The sequence below is a fragment of the Anopheles cruzii genome, chromosome 3, assembly GCF_943734635.1.
Source record: "Anopheles cruzii chromosome 3, idAnoCruzAS_RS32_06, whole genome shotgun sequence".
NCBI lineage: Eukaryota > Metazoa > Arthropoda > Insecta > Diptera > Culicidae > Anopheles > Anopheles cruzii.
The window spans coordinates 49461284-49483931 of NC_069145.1; the positions used below are offsets into that span (position 1 = coordinate 49461284).

Here is a 22648-nt window from a genome sequence, read left to right on the forward strand (position 1 = left end):
TGGATTCACATACCACAAACCAATCCAATAACGAGCTGTAATGTACTTTTATATTTTAATGCATCTACTTAGTGTAAAAAAGAGGTTCTTTTTCACCATTTAAACCAACTGACTTTTTGAATTCTATCTCCGACACTGGCAAGCACCATTAGGAACGTTCCGCTAGCCTAGGCGACGCCAGAGGGCGCTGGCGACGCCAGAGGGCGCTGACGACGCCATATGGCGCTAGGTGGCGCTGTTTCGTGTCATCGCTATCGCCCTTTCGTTGAGTTAGGTTCCTAATGGTGCTTGTCAGTGTCGGAGATAGAATTCAAAAAGTCAGTTGGTTTTAATGGTGAAAAAGAACCTCTTTTTTACACTAAGTAGATGCATTAAAATATAAAAGTACATTACAGCTCGTTATTGGATTGGTTTGTGGTATGTGAATCCATCTATTTCGGCTGTCCCTTTGGTGTTCTGGATTCTAATGCGCTTTTAATCTATTGGTGGTCGCATTTCATTTGAGCGAGTTCCAATCCTCTAGCAGCAGGACATTTGAGATGGTTCCCTGGTATGTACCTGCTAATATGACCCGGTAGAAACCGTCAGATTTTAAGATGACAACACCATTTAACTCATTCCAAGCAAGTGACAATTAGTCGAACGAATAAATGATAAATAGCAGTTCTTGGCTTTTCTTGTTTTATTTCACCTATTTGTTATCTGTTAGAACGAGACGTCTCGCCCATTCCAACACATCCTTAACTGAGCCGTGTAATGCCAGCAACTCAAATTTTTGCATTCAAGTTGATGAATCCAAAATACTTTCAAATTACTAATCAACGCAAATTAAAGGCCCTCAAAAGGCATCGCCTCTCCTTAGAGAGCTGATCGTGACAAAACGCGTCTAACTGGCGTCCTTGGCCTAGGAATCTTTGGACAAAATACATTTATCTGTTTTAAGTTCGGAGATTTATTAAGTACCTCCACCTGTCCTGGTGTCCTGGTGTATATTACAGAATACGCCCAATATGCCGATTTCGATAGTAATTGGCCCTTCGTCTGGATGGTTTTATTTTACCCTTCAAAGCGTAGCAATTCGGCGGCCTTATTTGCTGTGTTTTTGGATGGCAGATTTTTTCTCGTCAGCGAGTTAAACCAAATTTTCTTCGCTTTTCTTAGCTCGAGTTTCATTTGACGGGAAAAAAGGTGTTTTTCCACGGAGGACCCTTTCGTAGGACGCAAAAACGGGAAACTGCCAAGGGTGTCGGAAACGGGCCCGGCTTCGCTGGGCCGACAACGACGACAACGAGAGCCCAAGAATGTGATGTGAAGTGTGATCATTAATCAAATTGCAAGCAAGCAAGTAAACACAAATAGATTTCTGTTCTTGCTCAGCCCGAAACTGTCGTTTCGGAGCCTTGGTGAATGTGTTTCCACTGTGAACCCTGTCTGTGTGCGGCCTGCTGTCCTGTCTCTGCTGTCGGCCCGAGCAGCATGCACCCGACTGTGAGAACCGGCGGCTAGAGAGTCCCACAGAGGTTCCGCATAATTTCGACCCCTCGAATCGCTTGCTGATTGCTTTGGTCCATTGGTGGGTGGCTCGATGGACCAGTGCTATCGATTTTCAGTTACCAGATAAGCGCTATATGCTGGCCATCCACTACAGCAACGCGGTGGCGAGTATCGAAACAGTTCGTTTTCTTGTAGCGATACGACGAATGATAGAGTGAACTTTAAACATCTCGACACCCAACGACTCCCGTCCCCATGGGTAACCGTAGCTGTTTGTTCTGATGAAGGTGAGAAAATCTTCACTGACACCGTTTGGAATATGTGCTTGGGTGGAATTCGAGAGGACGAACATTAATCTTTCCTTCTCATCCATGACCGAAGCTTTCGTGCCCCACCATTTCCACGTGCATGCCTCGCTGACCGATTGTCGACACGAAGTCCTTTTCCCGAGAGGACCCCCAGGCACACACGCCAGGTTACTCACATCGACCAGTTCGCTCGTGGTGTTGATAAGTAGGGTTATGGTTGAAGTGTGTGCGATTCAACGTCGGTTGCCCCAAAAATCCTTTCTCCGATATATCGTGATGTTGATGATGGTGTTTGCCACCAAAAAACTGACCATCGCATGACACAGTGATAATACATTTATAATGTTTTAATTCGTTAATGACACATCGTTGATCTACTGCAGAAAGGCCAATTGTAGGTAGGCAAGGTTTGTTTGTTTTGTTCGTCATGCCCCATCACTCTGGGCCGACGTCTAGACGAGAACGAATCTGCTGTTCGTTTTTAAAATGATCCTCATTCCCTGTGTGTACAGTTTCGTCATGAATTAAGACAAATCTTTCGTTTCGAGTATGTTATGCAGAATTCTCTCGTGTGTCTGATCGACTGCTTGATTGAATCAAACCATCTCCTTCGTTTTTTTTTATTTTCAATGTTGCTGCACGCAAAGCCCACCAGGCACTGAGCATGTTAATGTAGACAGGACGATGCTGAGAGCGCAGTTGAAAAGACTGGTTTGTGTAAAGATATTACAATTAATTCATGATAAAGTATTACGATTGATTGTTTGAACATCCAACCAAAAGCCGTTAATGTTAAAGTAAAATAAAAAAGGTTTGCCGCTGATAAACTGTTGATAATAAGTGTACATCCCGAGACACTTGAGTTGTTTGTTAGAATATCTTTTTAATGCAAAGCTTTACAAGAGGTATCAGGGAAGTATTAGAATAAAAAACATTTGAATTATTTTTTTGCGAATTGAGTCTGCCCAATGTGTAAAATAAGAAAAGAACAGCAAAATGATTCCCAAATACCCGGATTCACTCTAATGGTTTTACTCGTCGTTCCGTGTTCATGAAATAAATTGTTTCCTCTAATATTTTGTACACTTACGCACTGTGTTGAAACAAATCATTACAAAAAGAAAATTCTTTTTATGCTGCTCAAAGACATTGGACTGGACAAGGTTGAAATTTCAGAGAATGTTATGAAATCGTTATTATTAGGACTAAGTTTATTTGTAAAAGATAAGCAAGTATATGTTCTAAAGCTCCTGTCGAGATGGAATTCCAACTACAAATGACAAAAATTTTAATAGAGTAAAACTAACACGAATCCGATCAGTGAACACCGCAATAAATGTAACATTGTCAACTCAATTCTCAATCCACAGAGTGTTGTATAAGTGTGTTAAATAGACGTACATCACAGCATGAAGTTAAAATGATTATATTGTAGGATTCTTTATAAATAAAAATGGCGTTCGCCAGCCAAAAACAAAAATTCTGATCATAGTAGGAATATAACAGATCTCCAATATAGTATATTTTAAATACTGTGAGCGCTATTAAACAGCAAAAGCAAAAGACTGTGTCTCCTTTCGTAGAAGGGAGTGGTTTTCAATGATTTCCCCGGGACATTTCAAAATGGCCGTCTATCAACACACAGGCAATTCAGACGTTTCACCACTCCGTGGACGACATGGTGTTTGATACTTTTCTTTTCTCCCTAGTCCTGCCGTTGGCAGGGTTCCTCGTTTTCCGACCCTTAGACCCGTCAGACGCCGACAGTTCGTTAGAACAAACGATACCCAACGCGATGGTGAAAGAACGGGCCAATCTAATTTCCCCCTGACAAAAACCAACCATGAGGGTCGATGGTTGCCATCTTTGGCATCCTGCAAGAAAGTATTTCATTTTCCTCACCTTTCATTTCCATTCCCGAAAATCTTTTCCGAATCCGGCACGTGTGTGTGGCGTGTTTGTTTAGTTTCCGACCGTTTCCGAGGGGAAAATCGGGGGATTTCGGAGTACGCGAGTTCCAGCCAGAGAAGTTTACCTAACGTTCGTTCGGCAGGAAACGGCGACGCTCGATGTGAAGTGGCTTTCATTATTATTGGGATTTCGTCAGTAATCGCGCCGGGCGAGAGCTGTACGTGCATATTTTATGTGAATCGTCTCGTGATATTTTGATGGATGTGCCTGTTCTTCATTCGCATCCTCCGTCGCACAAGGACTGTCACCATCGTCTTTGCCTTCGTTACCCCTGTGTCATGGTGGTATCACGTAGGATACGAATGAATTACGGCTGGATGGAAAGTGACATGCCTTTGATGTGCCCCGTTCAGCTACTTGTATGAGGAATTTTGTGTTTAACGGTAGGATTCAGGCCATTTCCCTCATAACAACAACATGGACGCCCATTTTGTGCTGCTACACACACTTTTATCAACGTGCTCGCCATGTTAAACCCTAGGATGTGCCGGACGAATCGGTCCACAGGAACTGCCGGGGGCTAGATCTGTTCGACTTTGAATGGGTCTCTTAACCAGACGGATGCACGGACTCTGGTCAATTTCATAGTGCCGTTTATGGCACCCGTCGCTCGCCGTTTGACCGACCGTTAAGCTGCAATTAGGACTAGGAACTGCGCTGCGCAAAGTACGGCTTCATCTTACCTGATGATGTAGTCATTTCTGAAAAAGGGGTTTTAATCGCATTGAAGTGTGCCGTTGAAGCCCGGCGGAGACGATTCCTTGCGGCGCTCGCGGCTGGAGATCGGCTCTGGGGTAGGTCATTCCGACAACCGTATTATCTCCTATTTATTTATGGTCTCACACTGGTCCGAGAGAAGTCAAAGGATTAACCATTTCTCCGAACGCACCGCCGCTGGACACGGGTCAGTCGGCAAATTTCCCGTTTGTGCTACCGTTTGTTTTACAGTGTCCTTTATTTATGTCGTTGCAACGATGGCACGCTGCGGAATGCTTTTGCAAAAGCAGAAATTTTATCGACTTTAGAATGACACCGCACACAGCCACCCGCAGGGCCATTCGGCACAGAGCAAAAGAGGCGGAAAACGGAAGGGTTATCTTTCAAAATACTTTCAGTCCAAATACCCGAGAGATATGCGAAATTGCTACCAAACATGGAAATTATGCCGCTTTGCTTTATTGTTTGCCTTTCTAGTTTTCGCTTAATGCTATTTGCGTTCCGACACGGAAGCTACGAGTGGGATTGGCCTTTCCTTGTCGACCTATGAATATGGCATTTTTCTCGCAATTTTGTTCGAAAGAAAAACATATACGGTATGAAAATAAACACACTGTGTAAGAGCAAAGATGAACAACACATGTACAAGACGAAGAATGATGCTCTCGTTTTTCATCTAACGATAGAAGCCGTGTTTGAAAGATTACACCGAAACGATTCGGTTAGAGCAGTTCCGGCAACTTAAGAGATAGAGAAGTAATGTTCGAAAACTGAAATGAAATCAACGTCTACTCAATGGCACATAGTGCAACGTGTGCAAGATTTTGAGTTTCATTACCTGGCAATCCATATCGTGGTCATGAGCACGATTCGCTTATTTCTACAGTATGCAAAACTCATCTTCATAAAACTGAAAATTCCATGTAACGAGCATGACCATTTCTGCTTAGTACGTAAGCACTGTTAACGCATTCGTTCTTCTTCTTCGGCGACCTGGCTATAAACATCTATATACAGTTGGGTATTTTGCGATACGCAGTCCTTATATATCTAAATCACTGTTTCATCCGAATTTGTATCATGACCCCCGTGTTTGGCAAGACGGTGCACGAGATGGTAAAAGATAGGACAAAACCAACAATTCAAGAATGAAGCAAATACTGTTTTAGCTTTCTGAGTTGTTGGAACAAAAACAATCTGACCTGAACAGAGAAAAAACTACAAGTTGTTGATTTGGGCGTTTTAATTAGGAGGCCTTAAATAGTTGAAATTACCCATCACTCACCATTGTCCCGTACGACCGAATCGAGCAAACACTATAGATCGTTGTTATCTACAAACCAACCTGTCTCTTGTATCCTGTCGCATCAGCTTCTCGCATCCCCCGAGGAATCCTTTTACGAATCCTTTTGCCACATGGCTTGTTCGGCTAAGAACATTTTCTGACTTGTTTAGACTTGTGAGCAATTTGAATAGGTCTCTACATTCTACACGTATTACTAGTTTATATTGACCATCGGTAGCCAAGAGAGTGCTGGAGCGTATTAACGTTCGCACTGATCTCGTTACCTGGCTTCAGACTTTCTACATTCTCTATTATATTTTAAAAGGCTATCTCCCAAAGCCGCTCCCGCACAAACACACAGGGATGTGCCAATGCTGACCATATTTAAGAAGTTTGCCTTTTGGGAATTTTCGCTCCACGAAAATCTGTATGTTGAAATCACTTGGGATCAAACCGCTAAGATTCATGCTAAAACTGGACACAGTTAGCTGCCGTTCCTACAGCGCGGTCAGATCGTAGTCGTTTTTTATGCTGATCGAATGTTGCGTGCTGAGGGCACTGTTCATGTTATTGGTGGCATTGCTGTTATTGTTGTTGTTGGAAGTTTGACTATTTAAATGGGTTTGGTGAGAATGCTGCCCTGGTTGCGGCTGGTGGTGGTGATGATGCTGCTGCTGCTGTTGGTGCTGGTGCTGAGACAGAAGATCATGGCCGTGACTGGACCCATTGGACGTTGCGCTTGATCCATTCGTTAACGGTAACATTCCGGAAACGTCGGACGAAGCCATGTATGGAGTCGATCCATTGTTAGCAGCGGGCATTGCATTACCGTGTACATCACTGATACTCTCTAGACTGTCCGTTCGAAGGCACTGATTTGCAGACGAAAAGTTCAGTAAAAAAAGGAAAAACACGAGAATTGTAGAACTCCTTTTTTTCGGACCTCGCAGCTTTTCGATTCACAAAAGCTATTAGCGTCGCATCGTTCGAACTAAGCACTTACTTCATTCTGTAGGTTTTGTTGCTGCTGTTGCTGCTGTTTGGTTTTGCCATTTATCGTCGCCCCGCCGGTCGTTTTCCGCGATTTTTTCGCGGCCCCGCTTCCTGCACTGCCCGCTTGACTGTTGTTGTTGGATCCTCCGCTTTTACCCTGGTCAGCGTTTTTTTTCCGAACGTTTTTGGTGTTTGGTAGTTTATTGTCTTTCTTCCACTTCATGCGGCGATTTTGAAACCAAATTTTGATCTGGCGCTCCGACAGCACTAATGTATGCGCGATCTCTATCCGCCGGCGTCGTGTTAGGTAGCGATTGTAGTGAAACTCCTTCTCCAGTTCTAGGATTTGATGACGAGTGTAAGCCGTTCGTTGCCGCTTTGGCTCCATGCCCGGTTGATACGACCCATTAGCTGAGAAGTAAATAAGTCAAAAGTGAAGTATGGAACAATTGAGATTATCGAAGAAAAACAGTGTTATTTAGGGAAACCCCAAAAACCCCGTTTGCTACGTTTGTTACTAGAATATTTGGTATTTTCGTGTGTGAAACCACTATTGCGAAGCAGATCTTTCTTGTATCAATTTCTCTGGCGTCACGCATGGCACCATCAGCGCAATGCAGTATCAGTGGATGCGTTTGTAATGGAATTTTCACTCAGAGAATAGAAGCTGAATTAAATAATTAATTAAAATTAAATAATTAATAATTAATTAAATTAAAATTTAATAATTAAATTAATTAATTAATCCCTTTTCCTCGGAATAAATTATTTCAATAAAACGTCCAACAACCTAGTCTGGATGGGAAGGATAAATTTAAATTTAGATGCCAGGTCAATGTGGGAAAATAAAGTCCCAACCATGCCAATTCCTAGATAAAACCTTTTATAAATTACGCCATGATGAAGTCTGTTTCTGTCGTGATGCAATGCTAAAATCCTATTCTTGTGCCCATTCAATATAACGAATTATGACTATTTTATCTTGCAAAAATGTCATAGAATAATTTAAATTGTCTGAAATTGGTTTGCACGTTCCAGTTGTACCGCATAATGGGTCGGATAGCCAGCATGTCTCTCTCTAATATCTGTACATTTTTTAGAGACAGTTTTGTTCAGTTAGGTCGCGTAGAATGGTATGTTTACTTCGAAATACATGTTGCGCCTTAAATATTAAATACAAAACCATACTTTAATTATATACATCGACACGTCTTCCAAATCTTCCACATTTTCATATAATTATGCTTTAATTCATTTATGTTTCAATATTGATTGATTTAAAGCGATTAGCGAGTCAAAGTTTTTTGCAACCAAACAAACGATCTAATGAAATATGAGAGTGAACAAATTATTAATTAATTGTCCCCTCAAAAATTAGTTAAAAATATCTGTCTAATTTTGCAAACAATATTTCTGCTTCTTTTAGGGATTATTGAAATGATCATTGATTGAGACAAGAAAACATTTAACCCAAATGTCCTTGGTGAGTAACAAAGTTTCTTTTCCTCAATGCACGCTATTGCGCTCTGACACCAAATAACGTGATTTTTTCATCAAATAATTTCTGCAGTCGACAGTTATTAATGTTTCCCAGAATGTGTGAGTGTAATGGGAAATTTTGCAATATGCAGTTGTAAGAGGAAATCTTCATCAATAAGATGTTTTCCTTCATGAATGATTTTTTCTTTCACCAAGGTTTGGAAAGCTTTCGAGTCAAGACGACACAGAACGGTCACAAACACGCTAGTTTCATAAAAAATGCTTCCGTTAATCTCTTAATGGCAGAATCGAAGAAAAGTTCAACTTCTCATAACTGTAGTTAAGCATAATCAACAATTCATCAGTCCGGAGCATCTTTGCTCAGAATAAAGGAGATGATTAGAAGGAGAGATGGTGCTGTTGAATAAAATGCCTTTATATAAAATTTGTTTCATTAGGTGTGGAAACTTTATGAAAATACGGTCAGATTTGCCTACATCATAAAGTCTACGTTAGGTGACATGCCATGTTAGATGACACCCACAGCAGAGACTTCTTTAGCTTTTGATTGCAGTTTTTGTTGAATATTCTGTGTTCTTGTATTATAGTTGAGAAGATCACTGTTCGTTTATCGATTCCTTTTTTGTGTTGATTTCTAACCCCCTCCAGCTTTAACAGAGTGAACACGACCTTCATTAATTGATTTTCTCCATTGGTTAGTTCATAGTATTTCAAAGTTTTTGAAAGTTTATAAGCTGAGAAACAAATGGAGATTACGAAATCACCACGCGTTGGTTACTCTTTATTGAATGTTAAAAAGAACAACAAGAATCAAGTTATTATTAGTCATAAAGAAGAAAATTTTCTCTAGTTTATGTACTATCGATTTTCTCTAGTTTACGTACTATCAATCACAATGAAAACATTAGATGTGAAAAACTGAAAACTTCAAACTTCAAATGAACCTTGTCAAGTTCACCTATGTCGGCAAAGGGCTGTAGTTTCGTTTTTGGATAAATTTGTTTGTTGTCCAATGTTAACTTGAATGTTCACTAAGTGTTCTTAGTTTGCAGAACCAGTGAAATAGGCAAACGAGCACGACTGTTAGTAACATGAATTCATCGAAAGATTATAGCAAAGTTTGGTACGGTGCCCTGCCCTTATAGACCCGTCAGTGCCCCGAGCAAGGTACGCTTATCCACTCATAAGCACCAAACGACGACGTAGCCGACTGCTGTCTATTCATGTTGGCATTGAATGACATACAAAGCTTCTCTTGATTGACGTGAAAAGTATCCAGCATTCTCGCCGTCGTACAGAGCTTCGCGGCCGCTGCCACTGACATCATCCATCGAGCCAGGCGAATGGTTCAATCCCATTGGGGGGTAAACATGCGGCATGCGGGAGAAGGAAATAGTAGGAGTAGCTCCATCAGTCTACTTCTCTGGGAAAAATGGGCAAAAGCATGCCGTCCTTGTTTGGGAAAATACGTGGAGCACAGGTATAGAGCTTCCCAATAGAAACCTGCATGTCTTCCTACGGCATGTCACTTTTGTTTTGGGGTCCATCCACGATTTCTGGATCAAAGTCCTGTGGCCGGGTGGCCGGGTCAATTTTTGTTTATCGTAGCTGTAACGGCAAAAGCTAGAAAACGCAATCGAAATGCAATCTGCTGTCCGAGGGGAAACAAGGCGTCCGCGGGATCGGACGATCGATGATCGACGGGCGATTGTCAGGTTGCAATGCGGCCGTAAATCAGCATGACGTTAGCCGAGCTGATAAATTATAAGTTATATTTTCCTCTCTGTGCACATAAAAGTAAACCTTCGCCACCGGCAGACGACCGCTGAACACCGCCACCGGTCGTTCGTTGCCGCACACACTGCGTTTGAAGTAACCATAATTAATCATTAACGCGCTGGGGCGCTTACCTTCAGTCGAACGTTTTCTTCGCGCTGTAGACGAAGAAATAATAATCGATGCAGGAGTTCCGAGGGAAGCGAAACGTGCCGTTTTTTGTTTGTTTCAGCGTGGAATAGAAAAATAGTCAAGGGCCGTTTTGTTTCTGATGTCCAACCCGGCGGACAGCAGAAGCATTCCCGTTGCCCTAGAGTTTTCAAACAATTTGGACTACGGGAGCTCCACAGAGTCCCGTCGTCCGGGTTTTTGTTGATTCTTATCACCGTGGCCTCCCTTGCAACCAACTCGACCCCAGTGTGAGCCCCGAAATTATGCTACCTACTATTACACGCAGCTACTACTACGAGGCCTGTGAAACCAAGCAACACTGACCGGCTAGGCTGGGACCTCATCGTCGTAACCACCTTAAGTATCGCTTCCGCGTCTTACTACTTCCAGCCTTCTCTGGTAGCCTGGGAATAACCTGGCCTGGATGCCTGATCGGGTGAATTTTGGATCTTACGTCTACCTTAAGACGCCCCCGTAACAAATTATACCGAAAGCTTCGTGAGCTCCATAGGTGGCCGCTGATGGCTGACGAGTGGCACGGCACTCCGGCCGATCGACGTGCTTCGAATCGTCGAGAGTCTGAGGAACGCGACGGCAGGACCGCGCCGATCATTAATCTTGGCCCCCGCGCTGCAGCGGAGCCGATAATGACTCCCAGTAGTCTCACCGGAGGAGCTGTGCGGGCGATGCGGACGCCGGGTGCAAGCTTGTTGGCGTTGGTGAATAATCGAATAAAAAATAAAACACTACAAGGACATTTGTTGTGGACGGTCGATCGAAGGTCGGATGATGGATCGACGTCGAAACTGTGTGACATCCGCGAACAAGTTAACGGAAGCTCTCGATTACTCCACCCGCGCGTGTGGCTACTTTTCTAGGGAGGCAGTCCTGGGTGAGAGCGAAAGTGAATCGATAGGCACTGGTTATGACGGACAGAAATGGGGGTACGAAGGCACCTTGGCATAGTTATCTAGCTAGCCGTGTGCTCAGATGAAAATCGGCCGACGATGTACCGTGACCGCGATCTTGGATTCGCGCCCTTTCGAACGCTTCGCTCCCAGTAATTGCCAGCCTGGCCAGTGTGCCAAGCTGATGCAGAATGACTCGTCACTTTTTCTAACCCGTCGCAAATGTTGTGCATCGACTGTCCGCCGCTCAAATGCACTCGTGGTGCGGAATTGCATCGTACGTAGCGTTCAGAGCATTCTCTTCCTCCTCGGGCACACCAAGATACAATTATCGCTTACCTAAACCAAACATGCGGGAACACTTTTTCAACTAGTTTTGTGCACACGATACCTGAGCTTTCGCGAATTTGATAACGCAAGTGAAACGCAATCCCTGTAACCGAGCACACTAAGACCAACATGCTTACAGAGGCCACCCAAACAACGGCCACAAGGATCTTTGAGGTCTACTTAAGTCGTCCAACTGCAAGGATTGATGAGAATTGTTGGGAAAACAACACCAACAACACAGAACAACAGCAAGCCGACATACTAGGGTGTTCAATAAGTTCGTAGCCTCAATACAAAGGGCGCTACTATGAGCCTAGTTTTTTTGTACACTCATCATAGGAACGTATGTGAAGTTTCATTTCAATCGGTCACTGAATTTATTTATTACAATGGAAAAAATCAAGTATCGTGGAGTGAAAGGTTTAAAAGCAAAGGAATTTTATGAACGAATGTTTAAAGTGTATAAGGACTCTTCACCTTCAATTAGGGGATTGAAAGGAGGGCTTCTGAGATTAAACATGGTCGTACTAGCCTTCAAGACAATCTAAGGCATGGCAAAACACAAACAGCTGAAATCGTAACAAAATACAGGATATCGTATGGGAAAATTTTCGAATCACTTTAAAGGATTTAGTATAAGGCCTAGCCATCTCATTGAGCAGTATAACCAATACTTTGACTGAAGTATTGGGTTTCAGAAAGCTCCCGTTTACAACAGCATTCTGACAATGGCAAAAATCCACGAATTTATGTTCGAATTGTTGGAACATCCACCGTATTGGCCAGATTAGGCCCCTAGCGACTTCCATTTGTTTTCAAACCAAAGAAAATCATGCGTGGAAAGCATTTTTCGTCAAATGATGACGTCGTAACAGCTGTGGAAGCGTATTTTGAAGCCCTTCCAGATTCTCGCTCCAGGGATGGAATTTTTAAATTAGAATCTTGTTGGAACAAGTGTATTGATGTTCAGGGAGACCATACTGAATAATAAAGTGTGTTTCAAACCATAAAAATGTGTCCTTCTTATCGAGGCTACGAACTTATGGAACAGCCTTGTAAGCGACAAGGCTTAGGACGGAGTACCGTCGTCTTTTTATGTCGTTTCGTTGCATTCTGTACGTTATTTGAGCCACCTGCGAGGAGCCTGGCGCGACAAACCTTCAACTGAACTATTGCACAAACGAACTCGGCTCGGGCGCATACATCAGCACATACCCATTACGGCGATGCAACGGCGTTGCAGGCGGCTGCATGAGTTGCAAGATTTTTCTTAATGCAACACATTCATTGCCGTTTATTCGCGCAACACTCGCGCTGGTGGTGCTCCGGTTACCTACCCCGGCCGACTGGCCCCTTCCGAGGAATTTGAGCGGAGTGCTTTAAGGTCTTGGTTGGTGGGCTACAAAAAGGAAAATCGCTTGCACTTTTTCAAACAGCACTACACGTGTAACTAATTTGACCACTGCTTGCCTCGCCAAGGAACTGGCTGGCGGGCTGGAACTGGGTGTTGAATCACTTGACGGCTGAGGGATTTGCTCGTGCATGGGCATGGACTTCAAGGTTAATTGTCCGCATGTCATCTAAGGCACGGGAGGCACGAGAACGCCATTGCCTGCATGTGATGCAATTGGAGTTTGAAAGGAAATTTAATGAATCCATGATACGGAATCCACTGATTGGTAAGGTATTGGCAAAGCGTTCGAGTTTGATGGCGGTTGAGTCGATGGTTCTGAGTCGAATCAACCGTCTCGTAGAAGTTTGCCGTCGGACGGGAGCGACGCTACCAAACCCCGACGGTCGGCAATTACAAGAATAAAACTGATTAAAGGAAAAATGTTATGACTGGATGATCTGGTAGCTCAATGTGTGTATGCTGCGTAATTTTAAGGAAGTCGTAACTGTAATGCCATAAAATGCGGTAGTTGCTTCAAGTAGTTACAGCCTTGAACTTGGGACGATCACAGCCTTGGACTCTCTGTTGAACCTATTAGAGGTTTGAATTAATTCTTGCCGTGACAGCTACGGTCATTACACATCTAACGCAGTATAGGTTTTTTGCTTAAAGTGTAAACAACACCATTTTAAAGAATCTGAGAATGTCGAGTTTTGTTCCTGGTAAAGTGATTTGCGGGGAGTACTTCTTCATTACTTCTAGACGTGCAACCGAAAGTTATCGTATTTTCATGAATGTTTATAGGGAACATGTTTTTGCTGAGAGAATGTGTAAGATGTGGTTTGCGCGGTTTAAAAGTGAAAATTTTGACTTGCAGGACGAGCGACCTACACAGCCCAAAAAGTATGATAATGCGGAATTGGCAGCATTGGTTGATCAGGATGCATGTCAGACGCAAAAAAAACTCGCAGAAATGTTAGGAGTTGACCACATGACAGTTTCCTAATCGCCATGGGAGTGCCATGGGAATGATTAGAAAAATGTCTTATGGGTTCCACATGAATTGAAAGAAAGAGACATTGAAAGAAGGAAAACCATTTGCGAATTACTGCACGGCAGAAAGAAAAGGGTTCTTGTACCGAATCGTCACTGGTGATGGAAAGTGCATTTATTACAAGAATCCTAAACGCAAAAAGGCATGGTGACAGCCTGGTGAACCAAGTTCATCGCAAACAAATCAAAATATTCACTGTGCAACGGTTATGCTGTGCATATGGTGGGATATGAAAGGTGTGGTGTAGTGTGAGCTTGTAGAACCTAATGAAATTATTGATGAACAAACTTATCGACAACAATTAATGCATTTGAAGGATAGCTTTGGCCATAAAACGACGAGAATGGGATAAAAGACATGGTAAGCTGATTTTTCAAAATGACAACGCTCGATCCCACGTCGAAAAACCTGTCAAAACCTATCCCGAAAATGTCGGATAGGAAATGTTAACCCCAACGCTGTATTGCTCAGATCAGATGTTGCTCTTTCGGATTACTATTTGTTCCGTTGCATGAGTAACAATTTAGTAGCACAGCGGATCACTTATTATGAAAGTATTGAAAAATGGGTCTCTGAGTGGATCGCTGAGAAATATAAGAAGTTTTATCGACACGGAATTGAGAAATTACCTAAAAGATGGCAGAAAGTAGTAGCTAATGACGGACAATACTTTCATTAAGGTAGTCATACATTTTATTGTAAGGCCACGAATGTCGTATAAAAACCGAACTAATTAATTCAAACACCCAATATTTGAATTATTTATTTTCGAATCAGCAGTTTCCAAACTTTTACGAACACTGGCTCGAGCACAGCACAGCGTATCAGGCCAATATCTCATTTCGATATTGCTAACAAATGTCTGTGCATGATACCATCTACCCTGGTTTCTATCTGCACGTAAATGGTTTCCCTACACATTACTCGCAATGACTTGATAGGAACGAAACACCATCGCATGTTGGCCTGCGTCGCAGTCTGGCAACATTTGGAGTATGCTACATCATATCGTAGCTAAACCATGAGTTCGCATTCCGCCTTCTGGCCGTAGAGGCGCATCCTCGCAGTACACTCTCCTCCTCCCAACCCCCGGTCCAGCCCGAACCCGGTTTCGAGGCGCAGACAGAAGTGCCCCCACAGACAGGGTAATGTGAAAAGCATGACTGGTGTGCTTGGAGCCGGTTGAATGAGTTCGGCAACGTAGCAACCAGGGACTATCGTCACCTGGCGACGGGGGCTGCATTGACCGTTCATGGATTACGTCGGGGAAGGCCGCTTATAATCAACCTTGTCGTCATTCAACATTTGGGTGGGTGATGACAGACCGACAAGCATACCGGTTTCTGGTGTTTTTGTGTGCTACGCTTCGAGTCGATGTCTCTCGTTCGTACTGTTTTGGCCTAAGCTGTTTCAACCACCCGATGATGGTTGAGTGGATTATTGAAAAAAAAGCAGAGAGAAGAAACATCCAGAAATGTAATAGATCCTGAGCGATCGATAACCGCGCAGCTGATGGTGTGGCTACTTGTTCCGACGCCGTCCTTTCCCTTTCGCATTCGATTCTTCATTCATGCTTACTTTATGTTTCCGCTTCCAGCGCCGTCTGTCAATGACATCGTTCTCTGTTCGGAAGCGTTGTTTATGAAAATCAGTTTCTTCAGGTTGTGAAAGGATTAACGAAACGAACAATTCATTTCCAGTTTGACTGCATAGTTTAGAGGCCGCTAGATTTTAACTCTGATTCGAGCGAAGGCGTGCGGTTACGGAAACCCGGTTTCTTGTTGTTATAATGTTCATTAACCTGATAAAAGAGCTTAGTGAGGGAAAAGAGTGATGTGAATGAATGCTCTGAGGTGGTCTGCAGAAGTAAAGTAGTAAAGTTTGAAATGTTCACGCATCACGTACAATTTTCGAATTTAACACAGCACAGCACATAGGCAACATAGGAAACTGGTTTAGATATACTTTAATTGGCAAGAAAATTAGAAAATAGTCTTAGCTTCAGGCATTAACTCGAGTAAAGGAAAACCTTTCTACCAAAATACTAACTTATCTATCGGTTTTCGATTTTCTAAGAATTCATCTCTTACAAGTTACTTAGCTCCACGTGTCCACAGGTTGTGGATAAATATTTCGTGCTCTTCAAAACTGTGTTCATCGGTTAAAACGGATAGAACCATAAAAACTACGACTTTTCCTCAAATTCTAGAATTGAAACAATATCAACAGTGTCCTATTATCGCACCAACTGCTAATTTTCACCTTTAGGTTCCGTATCTTTAGGGCGTGGACGTGGACTTGCTAAATAAATCGCTTGATTTTAAAGAATGTGAAAGGCTAATAAATTATTTCAATTTTCTCCAACCGCCGTGACACTCGTCTCGGGGCTTGGGAATGAAAAACTTTTGACAACAGCTTGTTTCTTTGATTGACTTTCGCCGAACGCGAACATCAACGTTCTCTCCATTTATCGCCTCTCGCGAATCAGTTAGCGCGGGAGATTGTTTCGAGTTTCTTCACGTCAAACACCCCAAACTTCTGGTAACGATAAAGTGGACAGCGACGTTCAGCTCATTAAAAGCATCTGAAGCTGGACAAGTTTGACTAGTTGATGGAAAAATGATATACCGCCACCGCCATATACTTCCAGCTTAGTTTTCCTTGGTTCCTGCACCGGTGGCAAGAAGACACTGTTTGTTGAAGATTGTTTTCGTTATTCCGCAGGCTCGGCCGAAATATAATTTCATAATACAGTTTTGCTCGCACGTCTCGTTTTGACATTGATATATTGGACTCCGTTCAAAATAGCGCAGTTCGAGCTATCAGCATTTGTCGTCTCGCATTTGGGGATTTCAAAAAAGTAACTTTCCATAATATTTCTACAGCGCTGCGCTGTCCGAGCTGCAGAATACGATGAAATCACGGTTGCCGAAAAAGTTTTGCCGAAAAGTAAGACGAAACAATGAAAACCCGCCACCGTTCCGCTACGATAGCTATCAAGTGTTCGACTTTACCAGAAGCGAATTACGGAGAACTTTACTGGCACGTAGCTCCGCGCTGTACTTCCCCTTGCTAAATGGGTGGGCGAGGCTCAGAAGATAAATTAACTGCTATCAATTATTCGGACGTTCTGCTACGGCGTCGGAGTGGTGCTTCTTTGCTAGGTTGACGACGTGATTCATTTTAACAGTAAGCCCCAGGCATATTGGCTCATCCAAAAGATGTATTTTCACTTGATCTACCCGAGTAAGACTAAATAAGTTGCGTGTGCGGTGATGAGAGAATGTCTCGTGTTATCAAATTATCACCTCATCAGTGACGTAAGTAAGTACAACTGCTTAGCAATTCCTTTATCACGTGTGCGATGATAATCAATCAGAATGAGGTAAACTGACAGTCCTCACTAGGATAGCAAATGATCCTAAGAATCTTGCAGATTTGGAATTCAATGTAAAGTTTCTTTTTATATTTTTTTAATTAGTTTTGCTTAGTTGCAGTTTGATAGGATGATCCACTATCGCTGACTAGCATGAATCCATGAAAAAACTATTTCACTTACGGTGATTGGTAGGCAAATAGAGCTCTTATTTAACTAACTAAATTCTTTTTTGCATGTTTTTAAGTGACATCCTTGTCCAAGTTTTGTCAAACAAATTTTCTTTTGTTTAAAAAACCGAAGAAAATTTACGTTGAATGCAAGCTTAGTCAACCAAGCCTCAAGGCAAACGTGAAGAAATAAGCACGTTAGCTCAATATATAATTCCAGAATTAGTAAAATAATTATCGAATCTTAGGTGCGTTTGTTTTATAATTTCTAATCCAGGTTTACTTATTATTTACCATAGAGTCTAACCCAACTAATGATATCTTCTTCTAATGAAGGCGCCCCAAACGCTATTTGTTGAACTTGGGTTAGGCTGAATTCGGTTAGGAACCGAGACAAAAAAACGTTACTAAAATATTAACATATAATGCAAATACATAATCAATCTCCGTAATTTATTCAACTATTTAATTTGCCTCGAAAGGTCTTTGCTTTTGTGCAAGGTTTCCATGTTTTGTTTACGTATTTCAGTACGTTTCAAGTGATTGTTTCGAGTGGCGCATGCCGTTGCATACCCCTGCAAATAAATGGGAAGTTTAAAGAATCGAAAACAAGACCTTGACTTCAACAGTGTTTGAAAGATCCAGAGGACCAATTAGGAATAATGCTGTTCCTCCTTTTTCCCTAGTTTGGTCATATAGTCCTTAACCCTGCATCGTTACTGGGTGCTTCAATGTGGGCAATCGGAGGTATCGGAGTAAACGGTAAATAAAATGCATTGTGATGAGCATACAGTGGAACGCCATCCGTCACTACTGTTCGTTTGATGGCAAGAAAACTTGTCCTTGTGAACTGTCCTAGGCTCATTAAAACACATTTGTCTCATCAATTGTTTCTTTATGCGGTTTCGGCATGAAGCTGAGCTTCATGCGGTCGCCTTCGGCTTTGGTGGCCTTGGACCGGCACTCGAAGCGCAGCCGCAGTGATGGATTGGTCCCAATTTATCTTCTTTAAAATATTTGTGTGATGTTGTGTTGTGTGGTTATGGTGTTTTGATTTTCAATAGATACCGCTGTCGCCATTATGGACCCTTAGATCCTTAGACACCAACTCATGGCAACAAGTGGAGGTCGAGGTGATCGGACGATGGTTTGCGATCGGTTGCCGATCAACCAAAGTGATAAGTGGGCATCTAATTTTTCAAACATTCACTAGGAAGCCGAGCGATGTTGGCCGTCAATTGAATTACATTAAAAGCAGCGTCAGACAGTGGTTTTTGTCTTCCGTTTTTACTATACGGTCACGGGCAAGAGGGATGAAATGGGCAATGAATTTGAAACTTTGTACTCACCGACACCGGCAACGTGGATTTTCTTCATCCAAGGATAAATGATGCGCTCACCGTCACTTGTTGCCTGCATCAGGTCATCCACAAGATCGTTATCCGAGTCCAGCTCGTCTAGATCACCTTCGTTGGAGTCCAGCTCGTCCGGTGACCGATCGAGCATCATGCGCTCCTCGTCGAGAAATTCGTCCTATGATTTGTAGGAAGACACACCATATAGCCGAACGTTGAACATTACCTATGTGAAGATCCCACGCATATGACTCTTCGACGGAAATGGACACTTACCTGATCGGAACTGGCATCGTCGCAACGCAGCCTCATACCCAGCTCTTGCAGCTGCTGACCGGCTGGAGCTGCCTCTTCTATTCGCCTATCCAATTTCATTCCTGCGATGTGCACGCACGAAGGGTATTGGAGAAAGTGAGACGCATGGACAGAAAAGAATTTACAAAAATGAGAAATGAACGTCGCATCCGAGCTCTGCACAAGAATTCATTAATCACTACAAACAACAAAAAATGTACCGATTGCACTGAAATAAAAACACAAAACCAACGCACGCACGAATAAAAATAAAAACTTTGCAGGCTACGGAGAAGATTTGAACTGAAGAGAATCCTTGAACCAGATAAGCTGTAGACACTGCTAAATTCAGTTGCGGATTTTCGTGCATATATTTGAAACTATCGAAAGAGATATTGAGGATTCCATAGAGTAAACAGCAGCATAAATGTTTCCTCGGTATGTGTAGGAACCGGCTTGCTACCATTTTAAAATTTATGTTTATGTGTGGAATGTCCACCTTGATTGTTTTCCCTTTTTTATCAAACTATATTTCTTGAAAAATTTCTTCTATAAACTCAAAGCAAACAATCATAGAATATTGTTTTGATATAATCTAGATCTGATCGTCGTATGATCTAAACAAGATCACTTTAATGAATTATTTCGCTATTTTAAAATTTATTTATTACGTAAGATATTGGTTTTCCTCAACGACAACCGGTTCTCCAGGGCTAACATCGCTTCTGGTTTTGTGCTTGTGTTTTTGTGGGTTTGAGGTCCTTTTCTACATAAAGTAAAAAAATACTTTGCAACCAAAACAATACTTTGCAGATTAATGTCAAAAAAGGCATAACATGTAAGCACGGTACATCAAGATGATGTACTGATGTTGTATTTCACTGAATTGTCCACTCAATAGTCTCAAAACTAAACGTGCACTTTCTGAGAAACACCGTTCGTAGAAACGCTGTCACTAAAGACGAGTCGTAGTCTAATTAGTCGTAGTTTGGCAATGAATTGTCTTGCCTCGAAACATAGCGGTTAGAATTACCCGGAGCGGGTTCGACGATGGATAACGAGAAACGTAGAGAGCGGACGGGAGTATTCAGAAGGAGGCCCCAAAATTTTGACGAGATAGGACCACCAAGAAGCCCGTTAACAAAGCGACTCTGTACGTCGAGGTTCCAGGGGCGGTTCAAGGAAGCTGTCTTATGGTATTGGGCAAATCATTCCGACGGATCTTTTCGTGACGATTGGTATGTAGTGCAAAGTTGGAACTCCAGACATCAATTTCATACTAAATGACAGAACGAAATAACAACGGCAACATAAATGTTTAATTATAAATTGGCAAGTGAATTGTTACCTGTTAGTTAGATAACCTTTTAAAAAATACCGCTTAAATGATATGATTTAGTTTACTTCGTGACCATCTAAATTTCATCTAGAATAGTAAAATTTGAGCAAACTCAAGCCATGTTATCCCACTTGTAAGGAAACAGTATTGGTATTCGAACTCGCAGGATCACGGCAAGGTCACCAATTTAATATCACCAAAACAATTTGTTTAGTCAGCGTTGTAAAAGCTATAGCATCATTGTTTAATCATTCTACAGAAATGGAACCTCAAGTTTTGCATCCTAGCGTTATTGAGAGGAATGACAATATTTCGTTCCAGATTCCCTATAACTGTCACATTACCGGTTCATCACGACGGGCAAGATGTTTGATGAAATGCTAATTTATTATCATCGATTCGAATTGCGGATGATGTTCGTCCGCCTCTTTTGCTTTTTGTTTTTTTCTATTGCTTTCCCAGCAGCACATCCGCTTAAATTATCGCTCCGATTCGACATTTATCTGTTCCGTTATGATCTTATGGTGCCATTACTCAAAAGGTGATTAACTTACCGAGCTCTTGTAGGCCCAGTGCAGTGTTGGCCACTTCTGTACTGGGACATTGAAGCGGGGTATCCATCATGGATTGATGTCCTTGCCCAGGCTCCCCGTAATACCCTCCATAATATCCAGAGGTTACATTCGAGGAGTAATCGTGATTAGGAATGGAATTCGCCGCGGTGGTCGGCAGGACGGTGGGTGGGGCGATAGTGGCCGCGGGTGCAGGTTGCATTTGCACCGGAGACACGTAGCCGTTGTGTGGGTGATGCGCGTGATGATGGTGATGATGGTGGTGCGGGTGATGGTAATAGTGGCCAGCGAGGGATGTCGAATATCCGCTGTAACCCGTCGTACCAACGCCACCGCCGCCGCTGCTTCCGAGCAGCCCGTTCGATCCTACGCTATTTCCACTGGCCACATTAAGCACACCTGTCGCACTGGCATGATGTAGGGAATCCGGCTGCGAATGGTGCAAGTAGTCAGGATTCACTGGCTGCGTGATCCCACTGACGGTACCGTATCCGTTGTGGAAGCCGCCGTAATCCTCGCTGGGAGGAAACTTGGGTTCGATATTAATGCCCATAGATTGAATGTGATGATGCGGGTATCCCATCAGAAACGAACTCATTTTCAATCACCAAGTAATAACACACAAACAGCTTTCACAGCCGCGTACACACCCACTGCACAAGTAAGCACATACAACTTCACGAAAAGACTGGAGAGCAGCAGAAAATACTTTTTTCAATTACTGTTGCCTTTTGGAATGGTTTCGAGAAATTGCACAATACCATACATATTTCGGTAGACTTCGGTTAAATTATGTCATCACTGTATAACACAAAAAACCAACAACACACACAATAAATTGTATTACTATGCACTTGACACTTGACACCACCGTATCGCCAATGACACTTATGCAATGTTCTAATCACATTTCCGGTAGCTATGTTTGCGATTGTTAATCACCACGCAACACTTCACTGCACTTTTTGCACTCTTTGCACTCTTTGTAAGGGTTATGCGTCTGCAAAGGACGTTTGGAAGAAAACGATTGTAACGGAGCGAAACACAGATTTTCGATGTTCACGGTGCAACAGAACGATTGTTCCAAACTCAGCGATAGAGGTAGTGACAGATCCGGATAGTTGAAAAAGAGTAGCCAAACCGAAAGAAAATTCGACCGATGCGCAACCTGTGTTGATTATTACTGTCTCGCGTTCGTCGCCAAAGTTGCCATCGAGTTGGGCGAGAGATTCGTCCGTATTGATCGACAAACTCTTTTGTTGTGCAGTCGAACGAGCAGAATAAACAAGATAGATGCTGCGTTCGTGTAAATGAACTTTGTCGGAAGGAATGAAAAGAGATCGGGAAAAAGAGAGACAGAGACACATTCGCAACAGAATGCGCAACGGTTCGTAGCTCCGCCTATTTTAAACGCACATCCAATGTTGAGAAAGAGAAAGAAAGAGCCAGAAAAGAGTATGGCAAAGGATCGGCAGTGTTGCCATATCTATCATTGTGCATTTCTGACATTTTATCTTTTAGTCCTTTTAGGAAATTACGAATATTTGAAGACCTTTTACTGAACCGAATACTTTTTAGAGGAGATAATTTGTGAAGTTCATCATCTTCAAAACCGATTTATTAAAACCCGTTTTAGTTTATT

At 42.6% G+C, this 22648-nt stretch overlaps 1 protein-coding gene across 1 annotated transcript; it reads right to left on the reverse strand.

The window, feature by feature from the left end:
- Positions 1–6272: 6272 nt before the first annotated feature.
- LOC128272216 (homeotic protein deformed) lies at positions 6273–21604 on the reverse strand. The gene is made up of 5 exons (XM_053009981.1): positions 20989–21604; positions 19078–19178; positions 18796–18979; positions 6779–7179; positions 6273–6647 (listed from the first exon to the last, which is right to left on the reverse strand). Exons 1-5 carry the CDS (start codon positions 21602–21604, stop codon positions 6273–6275), a joined length of 1677 nt encoding a protein of 558 aa, XP_052865941.1.
- Between the last annotated feature and the right edge of the window lie 1044 nt (positions 21605–22648).